The sequence below is a fragment of the Haemaphysalis longicornis genome, unplaced genomic scaffold, assembly GCF_048455015.1.
Source record: "Haemaphysalis longicornis isolate Haplotype H1 unplaced genomic scaffold, Haemaphysalis longicornis Haplotype H1 scaffold_6, whole genome shotgun sequence".
Taxonomy (NCBI): Eukaryota; Metazoa; Arthropoda; class Arachnida; order Ixodida; family Ixodidae; genus Haemaphysalis; species Haemaphysalis longicornis.
In genome coordinates, this window is record NW_027526407.1 from 84,009,492 (window position 1) to 84,031,675 (window position 22,184).

The 22,184-nt window shown below is 44.5% G+C and overlaps 1 protein-coding gene across 1 annotated transcript in view; it reads left to right on the plus strand.

The window, feature by feature from the left end:
- The window catches only part of LOC144143595 (cGMP-inhibited 3',5'-cyclic phosphodiesterase 3A-like), a 359,773-nt gene that overhangs the window by 303,683 nt on the left and 33,906 nt on the right, over positions 1–22,184 (plus strand). The window contains exons 5-11 of the mRNA XM_077675414.1: positions 3,326–3,519; positions 4,375–4,554; positions 9,607–9,718; positions 13,180–13,317; positions 14,746–14,879; positions 15,668–15,871; positions 20,661–20,822. Of these exons, the coding sequence (XP_077531540.1) occupies positions 3,326–3,519; positions 4,375–4,554; positions 9,607–9,718; positions 13,180–13,317; positions 14,746–14,879; positions 15,668–15,871; positions 20,661–20,822 (1,124 nt within the window). The remainder of the gene's footprint in view (positions 1–3,325; positions 3,520–4,374; positions 4,555–9,606; positions 9,719–13,179; positions 13,318–14,745; positions 14,880–15,667; positions 15,872–20,660; positions 20,823–22,184) is intronic.

A 22,184-nucleotide genomic window follows, 5' to 3' on the forward strand; every position in this document is an offset into this window, starting at 1 on the left:
CAAACGCGGGAGGGGTCGAGGTAGCTGAACCCGCAAGTCGACTCGACCCTTTCTCGTCGAGTCCATGTATCCGGGCTTTTGTCGCCAAGACTAGCGCTGCAACCACATTTTATTAACGCGCAGATAAAAAGCTAAAAAAGAACCCCTTTCGCTCTCCGGTTTCCATGCGGAAGAGCTACCGTTCAAATTATATTTGCAAGTGGCTGGGAGAAAAAAGCAACAGCAAGTAGATCAGAATGGAATCACTAAGTGTTTCTTCGGTTTCATTCCTACGCGCTGTTGTTTCTCAGTGGCAAGAGAACTCCATTTGTACGGCGCCCAGTGAATGACATTCTGCAGTCCACGAGGGCAAACAGCGCAAGGACACGACGTGAGGCCAAGACACATTTGCTTATTGAATTTCCAGAATGAGTAGAACTATATCATCATCATCATCATCATCATCATCACCAGCCTATCTACGCCCACTGCAGGGCAAAGGCCTCTCCCATTATTCTCCAATTACCTCGGTCCTGTGCCAACTGTGACCAATTTATCCCCGCAAACTTCTTGATAGGGGGACTATATATGGGGAGCAAAACTATATATATGGGGACTATATATGGGGACTATATATATAAAAACTATATATGGGGAGCAGAACTATATAGGGGGAGCAAAAAACTGCGGAAACGAGCGAAGCGCCTCGTTTCTCTCGACCCTGCGCCTTGCCCACGTGCTCCTTATATTGCTCTGGGGCACTCAATTGAGACACTGATTTTGGAACTCCTTTCAGCTTTAGCAGTACTCCTTATTGAAAAATTAGGACCATTGGTCGCGCTAAACTCTTCAAAAAAAGGTCCGCGCACTCACTAACAGAACACTAACCATTTCCTGGTCACAGTATGAACTAGGTAGTTAGTTCTTCTGCTAACTGGCCATGCATAATCTAGTAAAAAGCTACGCCGGATAATGTAGATCGGCTGAGTGCGCAGCACGACATAGACACAATCAACACGCGCATATCTCACTTAGACAAGAAATAAATTGAGCAAATAAAACGACTGTGTGTGTGAGAAGAGAATTTATTATAAAACCACATATTAGCTCGCAGCGGCTAGTGGTAACAGCGCTGCCCGAAAAAACAGAAACAAAAATCTAATCAGTTTCCAAGCACTCCGGGCAGCCTACACTTTGCACAACAATTGTCTATGGTGGTGAAGCAATTAAGCTTCTCTGAAATCAATGCACAAAAAGTTCACATGTGTTCAAAAAACGACTGGATGCACGAGGAGAGCGAGTATAACTTCGTTACCTTAGAAATGCATCTGCTCTTCTTGCTTTTATAACCAGCAGCGGAAAGTCCTCTGATAGAGTCAGTGGGCTTGTCGCATAAATCAAATATTTTAGCGATATTTTAGAGTTATGCATTTTAATTTCAGCGTATACAAGTGAGCATGCGGATTTACAATAACTTTCTGATTGTGATTTTTAGTGGCAAATGTTCTCTAGCTATTGCGTTCAATAATTCATAGAATTTTGCCACTATCAGTTAATGGTAGCATCAAACAAGCAACAATTAGTAATTGCACGGTCTAGACTAGCAACGATAGCATTTAGGTGCCATATTTAGTGGCAGGACCTACGTACTGTTCTTTGGGAAATACAACCCGTTACTCCCTTTTTGCTAGCATTTTTGTTAAGAGTGTAGAGAAGAGGTGGAGAAAGGATGGGAAGGGAAAGGCGAAATTCGTATATTTATTAAGGGGTCAGTGAGTTCAAGGAATGAAGTTTAAATGGCAGAGAAAAAGGAAATAAAGGTTTTGAGCATGTTTGGCATGGGGTCGTCCTCCGGCGTGATACGACGCGGTTCTCTGATGCCGGAAAAACGCGGAAATGGCTCTTGTTTGGCGTTTTTTGGAGCCCAGAATTTACAGCTCCGCAAGCGCGGGTGTGTGACCATGTGTACACCATGAATATTAGACAACGGAGTAGTGGGGAATGTGGTAAATAGAACTTAGCCAAATTACGCAACAGTTTCCAGTAGCTAGAAGGTCCGCTTTTTCACTGACGTTACGGTCGGTACCACGCTAATGCTCCGCTGAATGTCATTTGAAAATAATCGTTGTTTTGCACCCACCACACGCCTCTTCACGTTTACGAGAGCTCTTACACTGCGCGGATCTGGTTGAGCTCTCACGTTCAGCTTCCTAACAAAACCAGTGCCCCAAATCCCCAATTTCATAAAAAAGACAGTGTTATTTGCCGGCCGCGGAGCGATTTACGGTGTCATTGGGGGTCACGTTGCGGCATCTCCATGACACGGCGCCAACTCGCGGAGACGACCATGGCCGCCCGAGTTCGAGTTCGTTGAGCACCGCCGTTTGCCGCATTTCAGTGCCACCAAGTAATAATGCCCTGCTTTAATCGGTGCGGAAAGGTATAGCAATGTTGACTAAGCTAGTTCAATAAACTGGCCGCGTTCGACCTGCGAGAAACGCGAAAATTGGCCAGCGCACAATCGGTCCCCCACCGTGCACGAGTATAGGTGGTATTCGTTGAAACGTTTAGCTGTCAATTTCTTTGCTTGGCAACACTGGAAACAGCCACAGACATGGCCGATGCGCCACGGACATGGCGTGGCTTTGGCCACTGCGCCCGCACGCCGAAGAAAAAAAACACCGGCGTGCGTCGTCTGCTCCGTTTCAACCAGATTCTCCACGGTGGCGTCAACAGAGATGTTATTAATCGCACTCACATTGGAATCGAGGCAATACTTTGCGTTCGGCGAGGTAGAGTTTGCAACGTGCAATACAGTCATGGGCTTAGCACGGACAAGTACCACGGAGCCCGACGTAACGAGTGACGGCGCACTCACACGGTTGCCTGCATGCGCGCCTCGCCAGTTAAAACAAGCAATAGCTGAACAGGTTGTTCGTGAAAATTTCCCCGCAATCCCGGTTGTCTACGGCCAAGGTCACGTAGCTGATGTCTCAGTTACGTCCTCCCTGATTGGGTTCAAGCGTGCCCTCCCCTTGGGGTGAGGCGAGGGTTCCGCCTGTTGCTTGACTCCGCAGTCCGGGTGGCGATAGTATTTGGCAAAAGTCTCTTGTCGCAAGTCCGTCGCTGGTGGGACGTCACTTGCAAAGTAATGCCGCACCCATTCCTGCAGACTCGTAACTGCAATTAGGCAAAAATCAGATCACTGTCCTAACCATACACTCTTCACATTCGTGTCACGTTTCCTATGGTATGACAATAATTATACCGGAGTTTCTTCGGCCGTGGTCACCACTTACTGTTGCAGAGGTGCAGGGGGCTCACGTCTCTTCCCTTCCCGATGCAGAGGGTGCACTGCGGTCACCACAGCAGGCAGCAGCTGCGGTGGCAACAGCGACAACGGCGACGACAGCGAAGACGGCTGGACCAGCTCGCTGCGGACTCTGCGGGGCTAGGGTGGGCGCGACGCTAGCGGCAAGGCCCCGCGAGAGACGCCCCGAGGACGCCAGTGGTGCCAATAAGGGAGGAACAGGGGACGAGGCACGTGTCTTCTTTGTCCACTTCACTCGCGTTCACTTCAGTTGCTCCTTCTGAGGGGTAATTCATGCATGATTCGTATGACATTGAAAGTGCTTTTCTTTTTCTTCCGTCTGTGCACCTATTGTGCGCATTATTTGTACGTCAAATAGACACCAATTTCAAGTCATATAGAACTTACGTAAACCCGTGCAATTAGTTAAAAGGGACCCTGCACCACTTTTTGTGAAGTTCTTCAGAAATCTGAAATGTTTGCAGAATGTTGCCAGCAGCCCCACTGAATATTTAGATTTCATGGCCGCAAGGTACCCAAGGCAAACAGAACTGCTATATTCCTATCAGATTACGTGAAAACCTGCTCACAAGATTTTTCTTTCTTTGTCGGCCTGCGTATTGTTTGCGCTCTCTAACGACGTCATTGAAGGCAAGTGTTATCGTGGATATTTGCCAGCTTGCTTTCAACTGCCGCAATGAACGCATTCGATAGCCACTTTAAAGAAAATGCGACTAAATCGCAGAAGAAGCTGGAGGATTTATCTGCTGCTATTAGAAAATCACGCAGTTCCGCACTGTGCTGGCCATAACAATGGTTTTCAGAATGCTTCCTGGCGCAGAGGGAATAGTGAAAGCGCTTAGCGGCACTCTGCAAGGTCCCTTGAATCGCAACTTAACTATTCCAGTTGGAGAAACTCGGTAAGTCAGTGAGTCCAGAATAGGTGTTTGGGCCAGGCGAATCTTGATGTTGATATAACCTCTGCTACGCTTTGTGATGTCACGGTCATTGCCATGGCTTTTATATAATCAGGAGGTCTCGGTGCCGCTCTTTGGTAGGACGTCATTTGTGACGTGGTATCGCAGGACTCCGGGTCAGGGACCGAAGGGGACGGCGACCGCGTGGAAGGAGAGGGTCTCTACGTGGGAGAGACCTTCTTCCTGCCCGAGGACATCGTGCGGGACCCACTGCTGAGCCGGATAGCCGAGTGGGACTACCCTATCTTCGATCTCAACAGGCTAAACTCGGACACCATACTCAGCAAGGTAAGTGGCACCTGGCGTGCCTTTACGGAAATCATCTGAACTTGTGATTTATTGACTTTTCACTGATGCACCTTTTCAGCATACATAGCGACAGCCATATTCCAGCGGAATTTAGAGCAGTACAGGCTAAATATATAAATGTCCTTGGCAAGACGAAGTGCAAATGCTACTGGAGTCTAAACACCTGACACCTGTCACCGACAAAACACAGTGGGCCGTAGCCCAGTTTGTAACTGGCTGTACCATGTTCAATGTTCGTGCCAAGGTGCCCTGCACGAGTTACCAAGACATGAATAATCATTGGAAAGAGGGACTACCTAGACCAGATGGATTTCCAGTGGCCGGCCCCTTACACATCACACAATGTGCCCACCTGTCCACGACTACAACATTACACCTGAAAAAATTAAGTTGAGACGATAAGACAACTCCAAAATAGAAAAATGGAGAACTCAGCTCATGCTCCTGGAGACCTTACGCTGTACATCCTTACTCAATGGGTCTAATGCAACATTTTCCACTTTCAGATATAAACTGTAGAATACCTCAGGCGGAATCCACCATTTACTACCTGTTGCAGTGGCTTTGTGGAATTCACACAAAAAGATGATGACACGTGAAAAGCACTTACGGCTGTTAGTGATAGTAGATAATGTAGAATGAGTGGATACATACTTGGGGTAAATTGCAGATCCTATTTCAGTATTTCTTCGATTATCAATTCATTCAATTGAAGTGAAAAGACCTGAAAGTGAGGTTCTCTAAGTTACCTCGGAAAGAAACTATTAAAGATTAGGGTCACCTGTTCTGATAAGAAAACTGTGGACGGTTAAAAGTGAGAAGAAAATAAAAGCGAAACGGTCTTGTGGAGAGTTTATCATGTCCAACCTTTCCGGACGTTACAGTGTATCCACGAACAATTACGTTAATATTCTCGAGTATTCTGTGAACGTTTTCTACACAGTACAAAATTATCGTAAAGAACGTTTACTACGGGTGAATTTTACCATGCCTAATTACTGGGCCGACACTTTTAACGTTTTCTTACAAATAATTTCAGATGTACCCTACAGAGTTTCTTTGAACATTAAGACTCAAATACCAAAGTTTTGCGTACGTGAGTTATCGAGCTCATCAATCGGTTCTAAAAGGTTTCTAATTGGATTATACGATGCACGTTGTAAACTTCATCGAATAAAAATATTTGTGCAGTGGGTTGGTGAAGTGACAAACCAAGCAAAACGTAGGACTTAAAATGGCCATAAAACGGGTGTCCCTGTGCCAAAATCGCGTTCACTAAGCCGTCGTGAAACAAGTTTTTCATTCCCCATGAATTTGCAGATTTTTCAAATGGCGAAATTCGCCGCAATTATTCGCGCGTAGGAAAAAGATTCGCACAAATGTTCAAGTGCAAATGGTCAGATAGGGCATAAACCTTCTTTTCTAAAAGCTTACGCATAATTCACCGCTACAGATACAACGTGGCTTGTTCTGAAACTTCACTGAAATTCACTGTATACAGCGCAAAACCTAATGTTACAAATACCAAGCCACCGAACTGGGGCCTGACTGACGTAAACCTGCCCCCTTTAACGTCTGGCTCACTCCTTTACACAAGTAAAGTGCTCAAACAACAATCTTCCAGAGGCAATATGGTGTGTTATATTGAACCCCTAGGTCCTATTATCAAGCGCCAGCATAAGACCGAAAGTACCCGTATTTCGCTCTTTTAACTTGGCTTGACTACATACACAAACGCATTACCTGAAAGCGTTGTGTGACAAACCTGTATACCCCTATGGAGACCTTTCAAAGTGAGCTTCAGAACTGTTCACCAAATTATTGCTCAAAAGGCAGTTTTTTTTAGTGTACCGACGGAGTGCCTTGGGCCACTGATACAAGTTCGCGAACAGACAGATTCTGTGTGGAAGCAATCTAAAAAATTTTTGGCATTAATAAACGGTTTTATGACCATTACCATTCGCCCGCCTTCGGGCTAGCCCAGCCACGTGAAGGCAACCTGGGTGGGCAGTGCTCTTGAAGTGCGCGGTTTTAAGTGTTGTAGCTTTCTAGAGTTTTGGCAATGGATATGGTCTGTGATGGCTGCCAGAAGCGTCGTAACGTGCACACCCACGTAAATTCACCTTACTCACAGCCGTCTGCATTTTAAACCGTCATATAAAATTAAGCTCCCCCAACCTTTATTGCAATAGGTGGCCAATCGTCCGTGTTGAAACTGCACATTGTGCCGTCTGTACCCTTTTCAAATGAGGACATTGTGTTTGGCAACTTATAGCACATTGCCAGTCAATTACAGCTCTTCAATTATTACCAACGACCCCAGAGAAACACCAAGTCTAATCGTTCTGAGTACATCCTTTTCTGCCCTGGTGTAAAAAAGGGGATACAGCTGATTCATGAGACTATTATGGAGGTTGTACGTTTTTGTCATAAAAAATATAAAGACTGGGGAATCTATAGGACTTAAGGATTTTTGTGCAAGCTTCATGGAGGAATTCGTTTATTTTCTGTGTGGAAAGGAGTTTGCTGGGCACTACGATCGTACTCTAAAGTGAAGCAGCTTTACAGGTTCCAAGCCTTTCGTTGCGTGATCTGTTGCATTTTTAAATATTACGTACAGCTCGCACCCTCATTTTGTGAAACTTGTTGTTCCTATCATACATCTTGCTGTTATTGAAATCGGTAGTCGTTCTTATCTATATTCTAACAAAGCAATCTTTGTATGAGCAAATCCGGATCTCCATTTTCCCTTATTTGTTTTTATTGGAGTTTGCTCGTTTCAAGCAGCACTAGTTACCCCTTTTTATTTTTATGTTTTTCGCCATTGCATGTACCAAGTACGTGTCATTCCGGGTATACGCGTAGATGGCTGGATTCTGCGCATAGGTGTTCTTGTTTTTTCCAACATCAGCCAAAAATAAACATATAAAGAAAGAAAACGAAATAGGTTGACCGCCCTCCACTTTAATCAAAAGCTCTGCGATTTTTCGGTATTCTCTATTCCGAAGACTCGGATCTTCTCTGGCTAGAATACTGTTGAGGGTGCATTTTTTATTCCACAGATTTGCTGCGGAACGAACTTAATGCACTCGGTTGATTGATTGTAAGGTTTAACGCGCCGACGAAAACGCAGGCGATGAGGTGCGCCGTAGTGGAGGGCTCCGGATTAATTTTGACCACCTGGGGATCTTTAACGTGCGCCGAAATCTCGTACACACGGGTGTTTTCGCTTTTCGCCTCCATCTGCAAAACGGCCGCTGCGGCCTGGAACCGAACCCCCGACCTTTAATGCACTCGGAAGGGATTCCCAATCGCTGAAATCAGAGCATAGCGGAATGGGATTTCAATACAAGACGGCTGAAAAATAAAATTGGGGCAGCTTGCACTGGTCGTGCAAGGCTGGGGAAACAGCGGATCTCGCGGTCGACCTAGCTTCTTCCGGTTGTGCTAAGTTTTGCTACGTTTTGCTAGGCTTCCCTAAGTTTTGTCAGGTTTTGCGATGGCCTTGCTAGACCAGGCTAAGTGTTGAAGGAGATGCCAAGAGTATCCGGATTTTACAAGACCGTCATTTCGCCTGTATTCCAGATCACGAGCGCGGTACTCGGGTTCTTCAGCTCTTCGCTGCCGTTTAAGCGTGGTGGCTTCAGCGCAATACTCGCGATTGGATCGTAGCCGTCTCATATATGTTCTCGAGCAGCGACACGACAGAGTTCGCGCTGCGCTTCTTCTTGCGTGGTAGTTGCATACTTCTTCGGCCGACTAACGTTTTGCGTAAGTGTAAACGATGTGCTCGGCGCCGAGTCACGAGGCGCTGGGTGTCGCCGACGCCCGTTCAGTGACGTCATAGCTAGGCGAGGCTTGGCTCCGCCTGCGCAGCCCGTGAAGGTCGTGCCGGGTGCCTCGCGCCAGAGGAACTTTTCTGGTATTTTTTTTTTTTGCTAATGCCACCGGAACAAGGCCAACCTTAAACAGCGCCGCTGTTTATATATGCTGAAGATCGAAGAAAGTGTATATGCTGAAGATCGCGCTGCCGCTTAGCGTTAAAAACTATAACCTGTCGCAGGAAACCATCTTGAATTCCGTTCAGTACGTGATCTGTCTGAGATACGGCACTTTCCAAGCGCACTGGTAGCTCGTTTCTGAGGGTGTTCGCAGATTTGTAACAAAGTGCGAAAGCTGTAGCTTCTCAGACCAGTTCATAAAATCTACTCTAAAATCATGGGTTGCTTTGAAAACCTACCGCACTGTTAACACCTGCATAAGACGAAAAAATAATTGTAGAAGAAACAAAGAGTTCAGCCACAAATTCAGCCAACCGTTATCTTTTTTCCCTTTAAAGACGCCTTCATTCATGTCTCCGCAGAACTTCACAGCAACAGCACAGTACAGCACAAGTTTCTACACTACGTGGACATAACTTGTTCGAACGATTATCTTTATGTGTGCGCACATTGCATACACAAGAAAATCTTCCAATATACATTATAGGTCAGAAACTTGGCATTTTACAGTGAAATAGCACGAGCCGATGTGGAAACTGTAGGTTCTACTGGACTTTATTGCGAAGCGGAGGCCTGTTTACTGTCCCGATGCTGTAAAGTCCACGCGCTTCTCTGTTCGCACCGAAATGGTCGATGCACGGGTTCAGTGTGCCTTTAAGTGCTGCAATAACGCTCGTAACTGGCGGACCCGTACACCTAGTACACTACCTTTCGTGTAGTGTCACAGAAGTGTACAAAAACGAATGTAACTGAAATTGTTACCTTTCGCACTTTGGTGCAGTCATGTTGATTTACTCACTCTTAAACCATAAATGATGTTCTGAGGCCGCCCGAGCTTTTACGTGGGCCACAAGTTTTTTGAAGAAACTGTTTGTCTGATGCTTGCTGGCAGCCCATTCAAATTAATGTGATGCTTCCTTCCGGGTGCTTACACATATGCTCTTGTGATAAATTACCTGAGCGTGTGCTTAAAAAGTAGTTACAACGCACTCTTTCTATCAATGTAATTTGTGTTTGTGTCTTGTTTCAGATGTGTTACCGCGTGTTTATAGAAGTTGGTCTGTTCGATGCCTTTAAAATCCCGGAGCTCGAGTTTCTTCACTACTTCCATGCACTCGAGAGTGGTTATAGAGAAAAACCATGTGAGTCATTCTCCTTCCTTATCGGCCTACTTTTATTGTGTGCAAGCGTGCGTGTGCACGTGCGTGTATGTGTGTGTGTGTGTGTTTGTGTGCCGGCACCCCCGACTCAAGCATATATTTTGGGGAATAGCTGCAGCTTTAAAGTGTTCTGAGTGACCGATTGTTAAAGCACCAATTAAGAACACATACAACTCTACTCCAAATGAAAAGTTTTTGCCTTAAAGGGCCTCTTTACCACGAACAACTGAAGTCTGTCTACAGACCTCATGTCTTTTTTTTTTCATGTCTTTTTTTTTCATGTCATCGTTTTATTATTCACCTGACGTAGCATGTTAGGCTATCTGCTGGACAGACCTCGTCAGCATCATTAAACTGCATTCTATCTCTCTCTCTCTATCTCTCTCTCTCTCTCTCTCTCTCTCTCTCTCTTCTCTATCTCTCTCTCTATCTCTCTTAAAGGGGTCATGAATACAAAATACGAAATGTTCTTTGTGAAAAAACTAACATTTGGTAAATCACTCAGCTCTACTCCAGGCGCGGTAGGCGTTTCTATAACCGAAAAATGTAACAAATATTTAAAACGTTCAAACTTCACGCTACAGTGACGTCATATGGGTACGGGGAACGTGTATGGACCAGCACTAAAAACGTACTTATCAGTGTGTTAACTCGGCATAAGCATTACATTGACACGGTCTAACGGGGCTAGAGGCTCTACTGCAAGCGTGACCCATGTTTCTTGGCGGCGGCTTAAGTCGGCAGTCGACAATCGCACAAAAAAATATTTTTGACGTCACTGAAAAACTGCCGAAATGTTATTGGTGAGTCTCCCCTGTTTCATCTGTTTTCCTGAATATCTCTATTATATGTTTGACGTTTGCGATAGAAGTGTATTTGTTACCGGAGCAAAGCAGTCTTTTTAATGAACCAAACTTGAATTCTGCCTCCATGGCTCCTTTAGGAACAACAGTTATGCCAATTTTACGCGAACTTCAGTCATATAACTTATATTATGAGGAACGCAAAATAAAGGGTTGTGACTCAAGAATTACTTTCCCGGGCTCGAAACGTTACGCTACAAGTGTGATTGACTAATGCTGACCGAATACGTCAGCTGTTGAAACTGTTTTGTGCGCTTGACATATTGTGATACTATCGTTAGCGTTAGAATACAATACTAACATTCTTGTTGAATATTCAAATTAAGATATTCATAGTGTACATTCGTCCCTACAAGTTTAAACATTTTTGTGTGCTTGACATCATGCGACACTATCGTTACAGCTTGAATAAAAAACTCAGGGAAGCTTGCACTCACGCGCAAGACTTTAATGGCTAAGCTGTTGTAGGTGATATTAATGGACGCAAAGTTGAGTTTTAGTATCGTTATGATGTCGTGGTTGACGTTCGGCGGCATGGCATTCCAATGACCCTATGTTGAGCAAGGCCAGAGTGATCTCGTCGTTTTAGTCGCCGTTTTCGTACGCCACTCTGCAAGCGCGACTTATCGTCTCTATCGCCGGGATTTAAGCACACCCTCCACACACACCAGAAGGATTTCGACACCCCCCCCCCCCAAAAAAAAAAAGATTCCAGAAACCACGAGCACCCAGCCCAGGGATTTATACACACACCCCCAACGCCCCTGTAGAAGGACTTCGACACCCCCCCCCCCCCCCCCAAAATCAAAATTCTGGATAAACCTTCGCTCTAGCGAATGCTTTGCACGCTGAGTCTCTCGAAACAGAGCGCCTCTTCCCCCTCGGCTGTATGAACTAGCCGCGGCTGGGCAATGTGGAGTCAATGATCACCTACAGCATCTTCGACATTCAAGACGCGGCTCTTCTATGGGACAGAGCGCATCCGCACGACGACGCGAGGACGAACAAACTAGGGCTGTACGCTATGACGTGTCTTTCTCGCTTCAAGCAAGTCTTACCACGATACGGCGAATGCTGAACTTCTTTTGTGGCCAATGTTGGCTAATCTCCCTAAGTGGGTATACTTGGCTTGACGAACGTGCGCTCGAGGCACGCGGCGAACGCTGGAGTTTTTCTTTTAGATGCGGAGCATCTCATGCTCGGGGCTGTGTCCCTCCCTCCCTTGTTGTTGTCCGCCGTCCGCACTGTACTGCGCATGCGCGTCTCTTCAGCCCCGTCAGCGTTTGGCCTGACGTCAGCGCAGTACACTATCAAAAATAGTTAGGCAGCGCCCGGTTTCGTTCCCATGACACTCTGGCCGCAACGGGAGGTACGTGGCGCTCTTCCCACTGCGCTACGAACCGAGACGGGAGCGTGTGCTACGAACGCGCCTTATGTCCTTCACTCATTCAAACTACGTCAAGAAGCTACTTATACAACGAAGGCACGCGAAGCTGAACGTCAACGGAAACGACTAACTGAATACTAATGGGAACTTCAGTCGACCTCATGGCTGCTTCGCATACTACTCAGGGTTTTCCTACGGGAAGATGGTGTAATTTTTTTCCAAATATCGGTCAATCTCCCTAAGTGGGTATGCTTAGCTTGACGAAAGTGCTCTCGAGGCACGCAAGCACGAGCGCTCGGCATTTTCTTGGTACTTTTAACTGCGGACACCATGTTCAAACGATTTGTTCAACAGATTTCGCTGCTAAAAGAGGCTAATATTCCAGTTGAACATTTTGAATTGAGATGACCATAGTCCGCAATCGGCCCTTCAACCTACAGCTTGCGTATTTATGCAAACCTAGCCAGCAAAATTAAACCGGGCCCATCGTTGCTGAGAGGCGTCTCTTATCCAGCACCTATATCGCAGTGTGTCGGAACTAAAAATCAGTTTCGTGTCGTGGAGCTGTATTGCAGCACTCTGTTCTTAAAGTTTTAATGCATATATAATTAATTACCCAGTACAGCTATTATCCAGCCGCAAGGAATCAGTGTTATCCATTCTTTTTTCACACTACGAAGTTATGTTGCTTGGAACCACGATCGTGCGTTCGCGGTAATTCAGTGTCTTAACCTGTTCCAGCCACATAAACATGGGATGTGTCTGTTGGGAAATGTAAATGTAGATGTGGCTTTCAGGAGCTAAAAAATTAAATTAAATTATGTGGTAAAAATTAAACATTTTCTATTAAAAATTTAGGACTCACAATGCTGTTGCCACAGCATTGACTTAGAAGTAAAATAAATGGCTCAGAAATTTTCACAGCTGGCACTGCCTGAGCCACAAGTCGTTTATAAAATTTTCTAGATGGTTCCCGACTGCACTTGCTTTCCACGGTCATTTCTAATGTTAGATGTAAGGAGATATCGGCCACACGCCTCTACCATAGGAGCCAATGATTAGCATGTTTCAATAGAACCCCTCGAGCTAACTCATGCAACAAGGTCAGGACGGTCCACAACCCTGCGGGACTAGCATGGTGATTTTTAATAATTCTCGCCGCGCTGAAGACGCATTTTTTCTGCTCCTGACAGATCACAATCGAATGCACGCCGCGGACGTCCTCCACGGGGTGTACTACTTGACATCGCAACCCATCCCTGGATTTACTCAAGTGGTGCCGGACACCACGGACTCACCGCTTCACAAGACAGCCGGAAATTTTTTAGCAGGTGCTGTGTGACGAACCGCTTCAAAGTTATTTTGGAAATTCTTTTGCATAAACCCATGTTCTGGCTTTTTAGTAGTTGCGCGCTCTGACGTTCTGCTGGGTTCATAGCTGCTTTTGTGACTGCATCTCCATATTCCATCTTTTTCCAAGACAGAATGGAGAGGTACAGCTTATCTTGTGCGTTATAGTCTTGACGGAAGCAGACCAGTAAAAGTTACCTTTAGTAACGTTGATACGAGCTGGCTGTTTCTAGCTAGATTGGCGCCGATACTTGTGGATTTGGTACCTCACGGTTTATACACCTGCGTATATTGCTGGTGGCTTCAAGTATGTCGTAATGATGTACTCCAAAATAGACAGTTTTAGTTTCACGTACGTAGGAGCTGCACGTATGTAGGACTTTCCCGGGTGACCAGCGCGCATGCTCAGAACGCAAAGGGCCTACGTGAGTCTCATTGACGTCAGGAGATTGGACTTTTTACGTTGTGGTGTTCACGTTGCTTCCACACGTAGAGATGACCAACATGGCGGCGCCCTGCCCTCCCGCTTCACAGATAAAATAGCTTCGTCGCTAATCCCTCAGTGCGATAGCGTGTCCTAAGCTGTTGATTTCGCATTCAGTTTGCCATTCTTACCCTCACCCAAAGTTTAAATCGACAAACAGCTTTCGTTTTTCAGATATAAGAGCTATTTTTCAACTCTTAACTTAAGCCTGACGAAGTAGCGCCTCTCGTCGTCATAGCAACGGGCTCGCGAGTTCACAAGTGGCTACAGCAGTATCTCTGCTTGTTAGTAGATAGCGCTGGGAATAACGCGTAGCTGTGGGTGGAGAGCGCGTGCATCCAAACGCCCTACGTGCGGAGTGCGTCGCGTAAGTGTAACTAAAACGATTTCAAACTATGCACGCATAAGCTACGTACACTTTTCACGTTTACGTATGAACTCTGTATGCATGTGAAACCAAAGCCGTCTAATCACCACTTGGCGCCGAAGATTTTTTTTCTGAACAAAATAATTGGGCCCTTTCAATTGACTTAACTATTATTTATCGAAGGTATTTACTCATTCACTTGCTTTGTATCCCGACTAACATCCAGGACCTTGTCGAGGAACAGGTTAGTGTTCTCTAAGGGGTCCAAAAAATGCACTTGCTCGGAGCTTATTCACCTGGATCTCCGTCTAGATTTACGAAGGATGTTTCATAATGGCGCACTCTGACGGGGGTCTCTTTTTTGGAAGGGGGGTGGGGGGGGGGTGCGAAATCGGGAGCTTTAATTAGATTCAAAACATTTCGTTCAGTGCTTTAATAACGTTTCAATTGAAACCATCGCTTTGCTTCTGATACCACCATCGGTTTTCGTCACTGTAATTGATGCATGCTGCCCTGGAAAAGACTTCTTGTAGGCTCACTTGCTTCTCTCATTTGCAGAAGAAACCTATGGAATTATGGGAGCCAACTTTCCGGCGTTAGAACTTATGGCATTGTACACAGCAGCCGCAATGCATGACTATGACCACCCAGGAAGGACGAACGCCTTCTTGGTCTCCACCTATGCGCCTCAGGTGATTGTCGTTTTATTTGTCCCACAAAGGCATATACGGCAATTTGCAAGTCTAAGCAACTGTGAATGACTACGCATTTTTGTTGCCATCCTGGTAGGTTCCTGTGAACGTTTTGTAAGAGCAGCACCTGACACTGTCATGAAGATGATTTGGAGCTGCCTGATATTTTAAGGATGACCGAGTAGAAAAGCGGCGATGCGCAGTGATATTTGCTGGCAAAGCATCTGGGACTACACCGATGGCCGAACCCCTTTTTATCGCCGAAATTATATGCGTATTTTCTTTATTAAAGTTTGCATTAGGTTCTAGTTAATGATCAGGCCACTTGGGCTCTTGACAACTGATTCTTTCCATTTCACTACACGTTTTTAACAAACACTTTCAGCCCTTTTATCTTGAACTGAAATTACATTTGAAGTTTTCTCAATCTTTTTCTTTTTGTTTGAATTCACTGTGAAGCTTTGTAGCGCAGGCCAAGCTTCCAGCAAGAGATACCTGAAGCATAACTTTTGTATTTAGATTGTACAGAATTCTTAGGCAACTTGTGCACTAGGATCCAAACGAATTCTTTCCTTTGCCATAAAATTTACAAAGAAATATTTTCATTTGTTTTATCTTGAACTCCAAGAGTATCGACAGTTTTATCAAATATGTTTTGTTTGTTTGCGTGCACTGGTATGAGTGCACTGTGAAGTCATTGGTTCGCTTGCAGCCCAAAAGCCAGTCTGGCTGCAAGTGACACCTGTAAGAATTCGCGCTCACCATGGCGCTGGGCTTCCTTTTCGCAGGCCGTTTTATACAACGACCGCTCGGTGCTGGAGAACTACCACGCGGCGTCCGCATGGACGTTATTCCTGTCCGAATCTAGGTTCAACTTTCTCGTGCACTTGGACAAGGCTGAGTTCAAGCGCTTCCGCTTCCTCGTCATCGAGTGCATTCTCGCCACCGATCTCAAGAGGCATTTCGAGATCCTTGCCGAGTTCAACGCCAAGGTGAGCCGCCGCCCTGGATGGCTACTACTGCCACGCTTCACTTCGTTTACTATGACAGTGGGTGGAGTGTAACAACTCGAATTTATTACGTTTTGCTGCAGTTGACCAATTATGCGAACTTTTATATCTAAGCTCTTAACAATGCACTTAAAATTTTTATACCAAATCGTGAAATTGTTTTGAAACCAACGTTGCTCTTTAGGATTTTGTGACACTACATCTCTGCAGGATTGGAAATTGATGCTCAATGGTTTTCACCTATCAGCTGTAACTACACAAGAAAATGGCAGTCAGTACATGTTAATCAGCGAACTGACCTATGTGAATTTTTTTTCCGTGAGGACAATTGCTCAATCATCGCGGAATAGTTGGACCGCGACCAGGACGCCTGTTGCCACTTACCGACGACAAAAAAAGCACGCAAACACCCTCTTCACCCGTTGTGGCACTGAAAATCTAGCGACCGACTCTAGGCTTAAAGGGACAGACAACTTATTTCTTCCGAGTATATGTTCTCTAGCTGACATGAAATTCAGCGTTTTATATAGTCTGGCAACCACGAGCAAGATATAAACAAATGTGCGGAAATAATTTTAATTGGCAATAACCTTTCCGAAATGTGAAAGGTGGCGGTTCGTAGTGTAGAAATGTGACACTACATTACGTGTCCTGGTCACGTGACCTGCTAACCTTGCAGCTACTGAAATTGCTGAAACATTTGTTCACTTATTGAAAACAGTTTTACAGGAGTATTTGTATAAGTGGAGATTGTGTATGTATTTTTAAACATTCTTTTTGCAAATTTAAAGGCGGCGCTTCCTTCGCTAGTGGTTTCAGTGGGTTGTCCCTATCCGCAATCGTAGCGCGAATAATTTTTTTTTAAATTGTCCGCACTCCTAGCGCGGATAGCATTTCAAGGTACAGACAATTGATTTTTGCGCAGTGCATGTCGTCTAGCTCATATACTACGTCCATCGTTTTTATATACTTGGGTAACAGCAAGATATTTTTAATAAACAGGGGGAAATAATTTTAACTTTGCACTAAAATTCCTGAAGTCTGAAAAGTGGCGCCACGTAATGTCGGAACATGGCGCATAGTTTGTGTGTCCAAACAATTCCGTCGATTTCAGCGCGTGATTCAAACAACGCATGAAGGAATATGAACCGTTGCACATTATTGTTGTTTTAAGTGGGGAGAAGTTGTTAAATTCCTCTTTTAATCTCAGGTGCAGTTAAAAGTATGTTGCCTCATGGATCACTTTTATGGTTGCCAGCATTCCTTTGGAGGGACACGTATGGCTACTAGACCTACATAATTCTGATCAGTACAACCGTTTCGGATTAAGGTGTTTTATGTGATGCCCTTTCATTTGGGATAAAGAAAATATACTTGACAAAAATCGGTTGTTTTTCCCTTTAACAAGCTCTGTGCAACATCCACATCGCGAGCGTAGCATTCAAGGCTTTTTTTTTCTTCTGTCCATTATGGTGAAGTTGTTTTTGATATAAGGAGTCATCCAATCAACAGAAACTGGCCGTATTGTCCTGGCCCAATACCCGAGTTATGGCTGCAGTACCCAAGTCACAGGACACACATAGGAAAAAGCAGATACACAAAATAAAGCAAATCCTAATACCAGTTTCACGAACAGCTACAGCTTTGTGCGTCACAGAGCGCCCTGTCTTCATCTTAGGAGGACAGTGTCTTTACGGTTTGTGAGCACTCAGCCACACAGTTTTAATTGGCTTTTCAAGCACACGATTGGATGCTTTTGTAAAACAATAGGACGTGTCTTGGCTGGAAGACGCCGGCCAGATTTTATACACTACGTATTCATTCCCCAAGGCGTCCGTGCTGCCCCCAGTGGTTCCTATGTGGTGTAGCTGAGTCCAGCGGTTGCTACGCGGGCCGCGGGCCGCGACTCCAGAACCCCCTCCCCGCACCCCTGCCCTCTGCGCCGTCTCTTGAGAACTGTCTCGAATTGTGTATATTCCTAAATTGTAGCTACGTCCCCTAGCGACGTGCCTTGTGAGAGGGTAGATACGTTAACAGCTTAGCGTCCAATTATAACTAGATTTATTTGCAGCGTCTAAATGCCCTAAGCTATATGTGAACGGTATAAGTGGGAATGGCGATGATCGTGAACACTTCTGTTTGTGTATGGGTTCCGAGGCTTTTCCAAGTGGTGTTGCAACATTTTTACATTAACTACCTTTGCATGAGGGAATGCGACCGGTGCCGCCTCTGCTACTTGCTTTGCACTCACTCCGTTGCTGATAAGAAGACTGACACTCAGCCATGCTCGCATTGCTAGTAGATTACCATACAATTAATAAAGTGCAAAAGCGTTTTGAACGTAGTTCGACATATTTAATTTGCTAGCGTATTGACTACAGCGCAGTCCCGAGACAGCAGGGAAAAAAACAAGATTGTTCCTATGTTGAGACTTAACATTCGTCTGGATTAATTGCCTCAATAACATCTGGAAGGACTATACATTTATTATAGCCAACAAAAATGGGTTTCTGATTTTCCTGGCGCCTTTGTAATGCTGATGAAATATCTTAAAAGCTGCGATTTCGTGTTATTTGAATTAAAACTACAACTGATAATTATCTATTACAGCAGCTGAAATAACACTCTGCACGTGTATATAGTCGTTTGATCATTCCAACGTTCTATAATTAGTTTTCGGGACAGTTTCAGTAAACCACCAGTCACAGCCGTTTCGTGTAACCATACTTCTCCCATAGAAACCCCTGCACCCATAGCACGTGTAAATTTCAACTTGTTTAGCTCGATGTTGTGCGAATTATCACACGTAAACGAAACTTGGCTTAATACCTTAGTCGTCTTATCGGAAAAATGCAATATGTTTTTCCAAAAATATCTACATGAGGTAGAGCTACCGGGCTTTCGCGTCATCACTTTATCGCAAAGCGCTTTCTGCTGACGGAACGCATCACAAAGAAACCCCGATGAGTGAGCCATATACATCTTCCCTTCAAATACCAAAAACTGCTTTTTGCTTGTGTTCAAAGCATCATGTAAAGCTAGGGCAGATATTTGACCAAATAGGTCCATTGCATTGACAATAATATACTTCCTTTACGACGATACTCAAGGGGCGCCTGTCTAATCATGCGCACCTTATCTAACTTCGCAAATCAAGCACCGCAAACTAGTGCACACCATGCAAATTGATTACGGATTACTGGTACATAACGTTTATTTAACCCTAATAAAAATGGCAGAGAACATTCGACACCCACCTCACACATCTGCAGCCTTTTCGGTCCCTTCTTGCAGACATGCGCATGTGTCCATGCATGGTCATGGTGCACCCCTCAAATAACTGTGTGAATTGCACACCGGAACCCAGTGCAGATGGTGCCTATTGAATAGTGATGACTATAGCCGCCTAACGTCTGGTTACCATTAATGAAGAGGGCAGAAAACATTCGACACACGCATCGTTCATCTGCCATTTGGTTCACTTGTAACAGCGCTTGTCTGTACCTTCTTTCTTAGTCCTCGTTATTTGCGCTGTTTTGTAAGTTCAGAATGGCCCCACTCGAAACGCTAAGACGTGTATGTTTCTAGCCATGTTGCAGTGCGTAGTTGTATATGTTGTTTTGTATATGGTTCCAAATTATTTATGCATTCGTGGTGTTGGAATTACCAAGATAAGGTAATTGAGAACGTATATTTTATTTGGAGTTTTCTCTTCTTTTTTTGTATCTATACGTTGGCAAGCATCCCGCCTCAACTGATAACACTATACTTACTGTGGCTGAATTCATGCAACAGTCAGATCAATGGCATGATTTTTAAGGTGTTTCTATGAAGCTTTTACTAAACATCGGCCTTCACAATGCATGAAAATTGCCAAATGAGAAAAAAATAAATTCATTCTTCAAACATCGTGGCCCATAGGCCTACCGAGGCTGACAAGAGTTAAGGTAAAGATCCTGCCCCGTCACACCACACTGGAACGGGATTCCTCGGGCTGTGCAAAGCCGTCCCCAAAAGTTTGTTTTCTGCTTCAATGTAATTGCAATTTTATGTTTTAAAGCGAATAATAACCGAGACTTTTTTTAGGTTAAAGTACTAGTTTCGCGATGTCAGCGTGGAAGCTTATTCCAGTACTACAAATATATCCCGCAACTTCCTGCGGCCGCCATTTATTTATTTATTTATTTATTTATTTATTTATTTATTTATTTATTTATTTATTTATTTATTTATTTATTTATTTATTTATTTATTTATTTATTTATTTATAAGTGCTCGCCAACAGTGCTGGACCTTCTCGTGTGATTCACGAAAGATATAAGGCATACAAACAGACAACATACAATAGTGTGTACAAAGCGTAAATGGGTAAATATAACGTGCATGTAAATCTACAAACGTGGAATGTGAACACAGAAGTCAAGACCATAGTTTTCTCAACAACAAGAACTCGGAGGTTTCGTGCAAAGTACTCATAAGTTAACACAAACAAGCTAGGTGGTCCTTTCAGTGTAAAACGGAGAGGAGTGCACATTGACTTGCCCGATTACATTCTAGACTCGTTTGCTGCCGTAATTTGCTTATAACGTGAAAACGCCACCTTAGCTTTGACAAACAATACACAATAAAGCACAGATGAAAGCACCTTTCCTCTACCCTCCTAAGTTACTCCTGTTTGTCAGTAATTTTCTTCCTCATCGTGTATCAGACGCGGGATGAAGAACGCACCATTCAATCTGCACCAGAGACTGTGCCTCTATTTTTTAAATAGGCTAACGATGGAGATGCCCCGGGGATCGACTGGAACAACGAGACGGACCGGCTACTGGTTATGGAAATGGCCATCAAGCTGGCCGACATCAATGGGCCCTGCAAAAGGCATGACATCCATGTCCAGTGGACCTTCAGGATAGCCGAAGAGTTCTACGAACAGGCATGTACCTCCTTTTGCGTTACTGAACTATAATGCACGTTGTAGACCTTATCTGTGTTTCCAAACAAAAAGGCGGAACTATAGATATTTACCGCTAGGAAGCCTGCAGTTGTTGAGGAACGACAATAGAAGGTGTAGTCTGCTATGACAAGGGGCGCAGCGTTATTGTTTGTTCTAATTAACCTCCGTTTTGTTGCATTGTATTTTGTCTCGGTGTTTCCATTTTATTTCTTGTGTGCTTTTTTTTTCTTCACCAGCAGTCGCTGCCGAAGCCATGACCGAATTTGCGCGATGACGTAGGTCAATAGCGTTCCTGAGACTTCTGTCAGCATCTTCTTTTCAATTCTAAACTTAATGAAAAATGCCCCTACGGGCGCCACTGCGGTTAAAAAAACAGCAAGGAGCACAAATAGGCGCACATTTCAGCTGGGTGATAATTTCGTTTTTTTCTGTCATAAAATACGCGTTTCTCGCTGGTCTTTTCATTGACATTTTTGGAATGTTAAATTTCTAAATTAGGACCACGTTTATGAAAGAAAGATATAGGGTTGTGCTTCCATTAACAGTGTAGAGCGCCTACACTGACTCTGGAGCTTGAAATAACAGAGCTTGAAATAAAGGTAAAAGATCTTGAAGTAAAGTCTGAATTCCAACAAAATTACATTAATCATCCCAAAGAGTCTGCATCTCGCTCAGGCAGCTAAAAAGCCTTGTTCTGGCGTCGTTACAAAAATGTGAGGTCCCCGATGCCTCCCGGGCATTTTTATATGCACATTACTATGTCTGGCTGAGATTTTTTGCCTCGAGCTGTATGGCGATGAAATTTCTCGATGCAGGCTTTTAAAAATCATGATCTCCAGTTCCATTTTCCAAACTTCGGTGGCACCTGCGGTTCACAAATTTAAACCCCCCTTGACTTTTTCCGAGGATGTTAAATCCGCCAGGAAAGTATAGAAAAGGCGTTGTCGCATTTCTGTAACAAAGTTCGGAATATGATTTTACGATTTCTGAATTCTGTGCGTGAAGATAGAGGGCAGATTGGGAAGCGTGGAGGAGAATGGATGGTGAAGGGGAGTGGAAGACAGCGGAGAAGTTGGTGATACGTCCTATCGTTAACTTAAAGTAATGCGAAAACGTTTTCACGTTAAGTACAATGGAACCCCGATTATACGACTTTCAAGGGACTGCGAGAAAGCGTCGTATTACCGGGGTGTCGTACCTCCGGGTGCGGGTAAATGCCGGCCTAGTAGACGATCTCACGCGACAGGTTGGCTAAGAACCTATTTAAACTACTATATTTACCGCGTTCTCGCGTGATTTGCGAACCTTTAGCTGGAATCCCAAGTTTAAAAATTGGCCGAT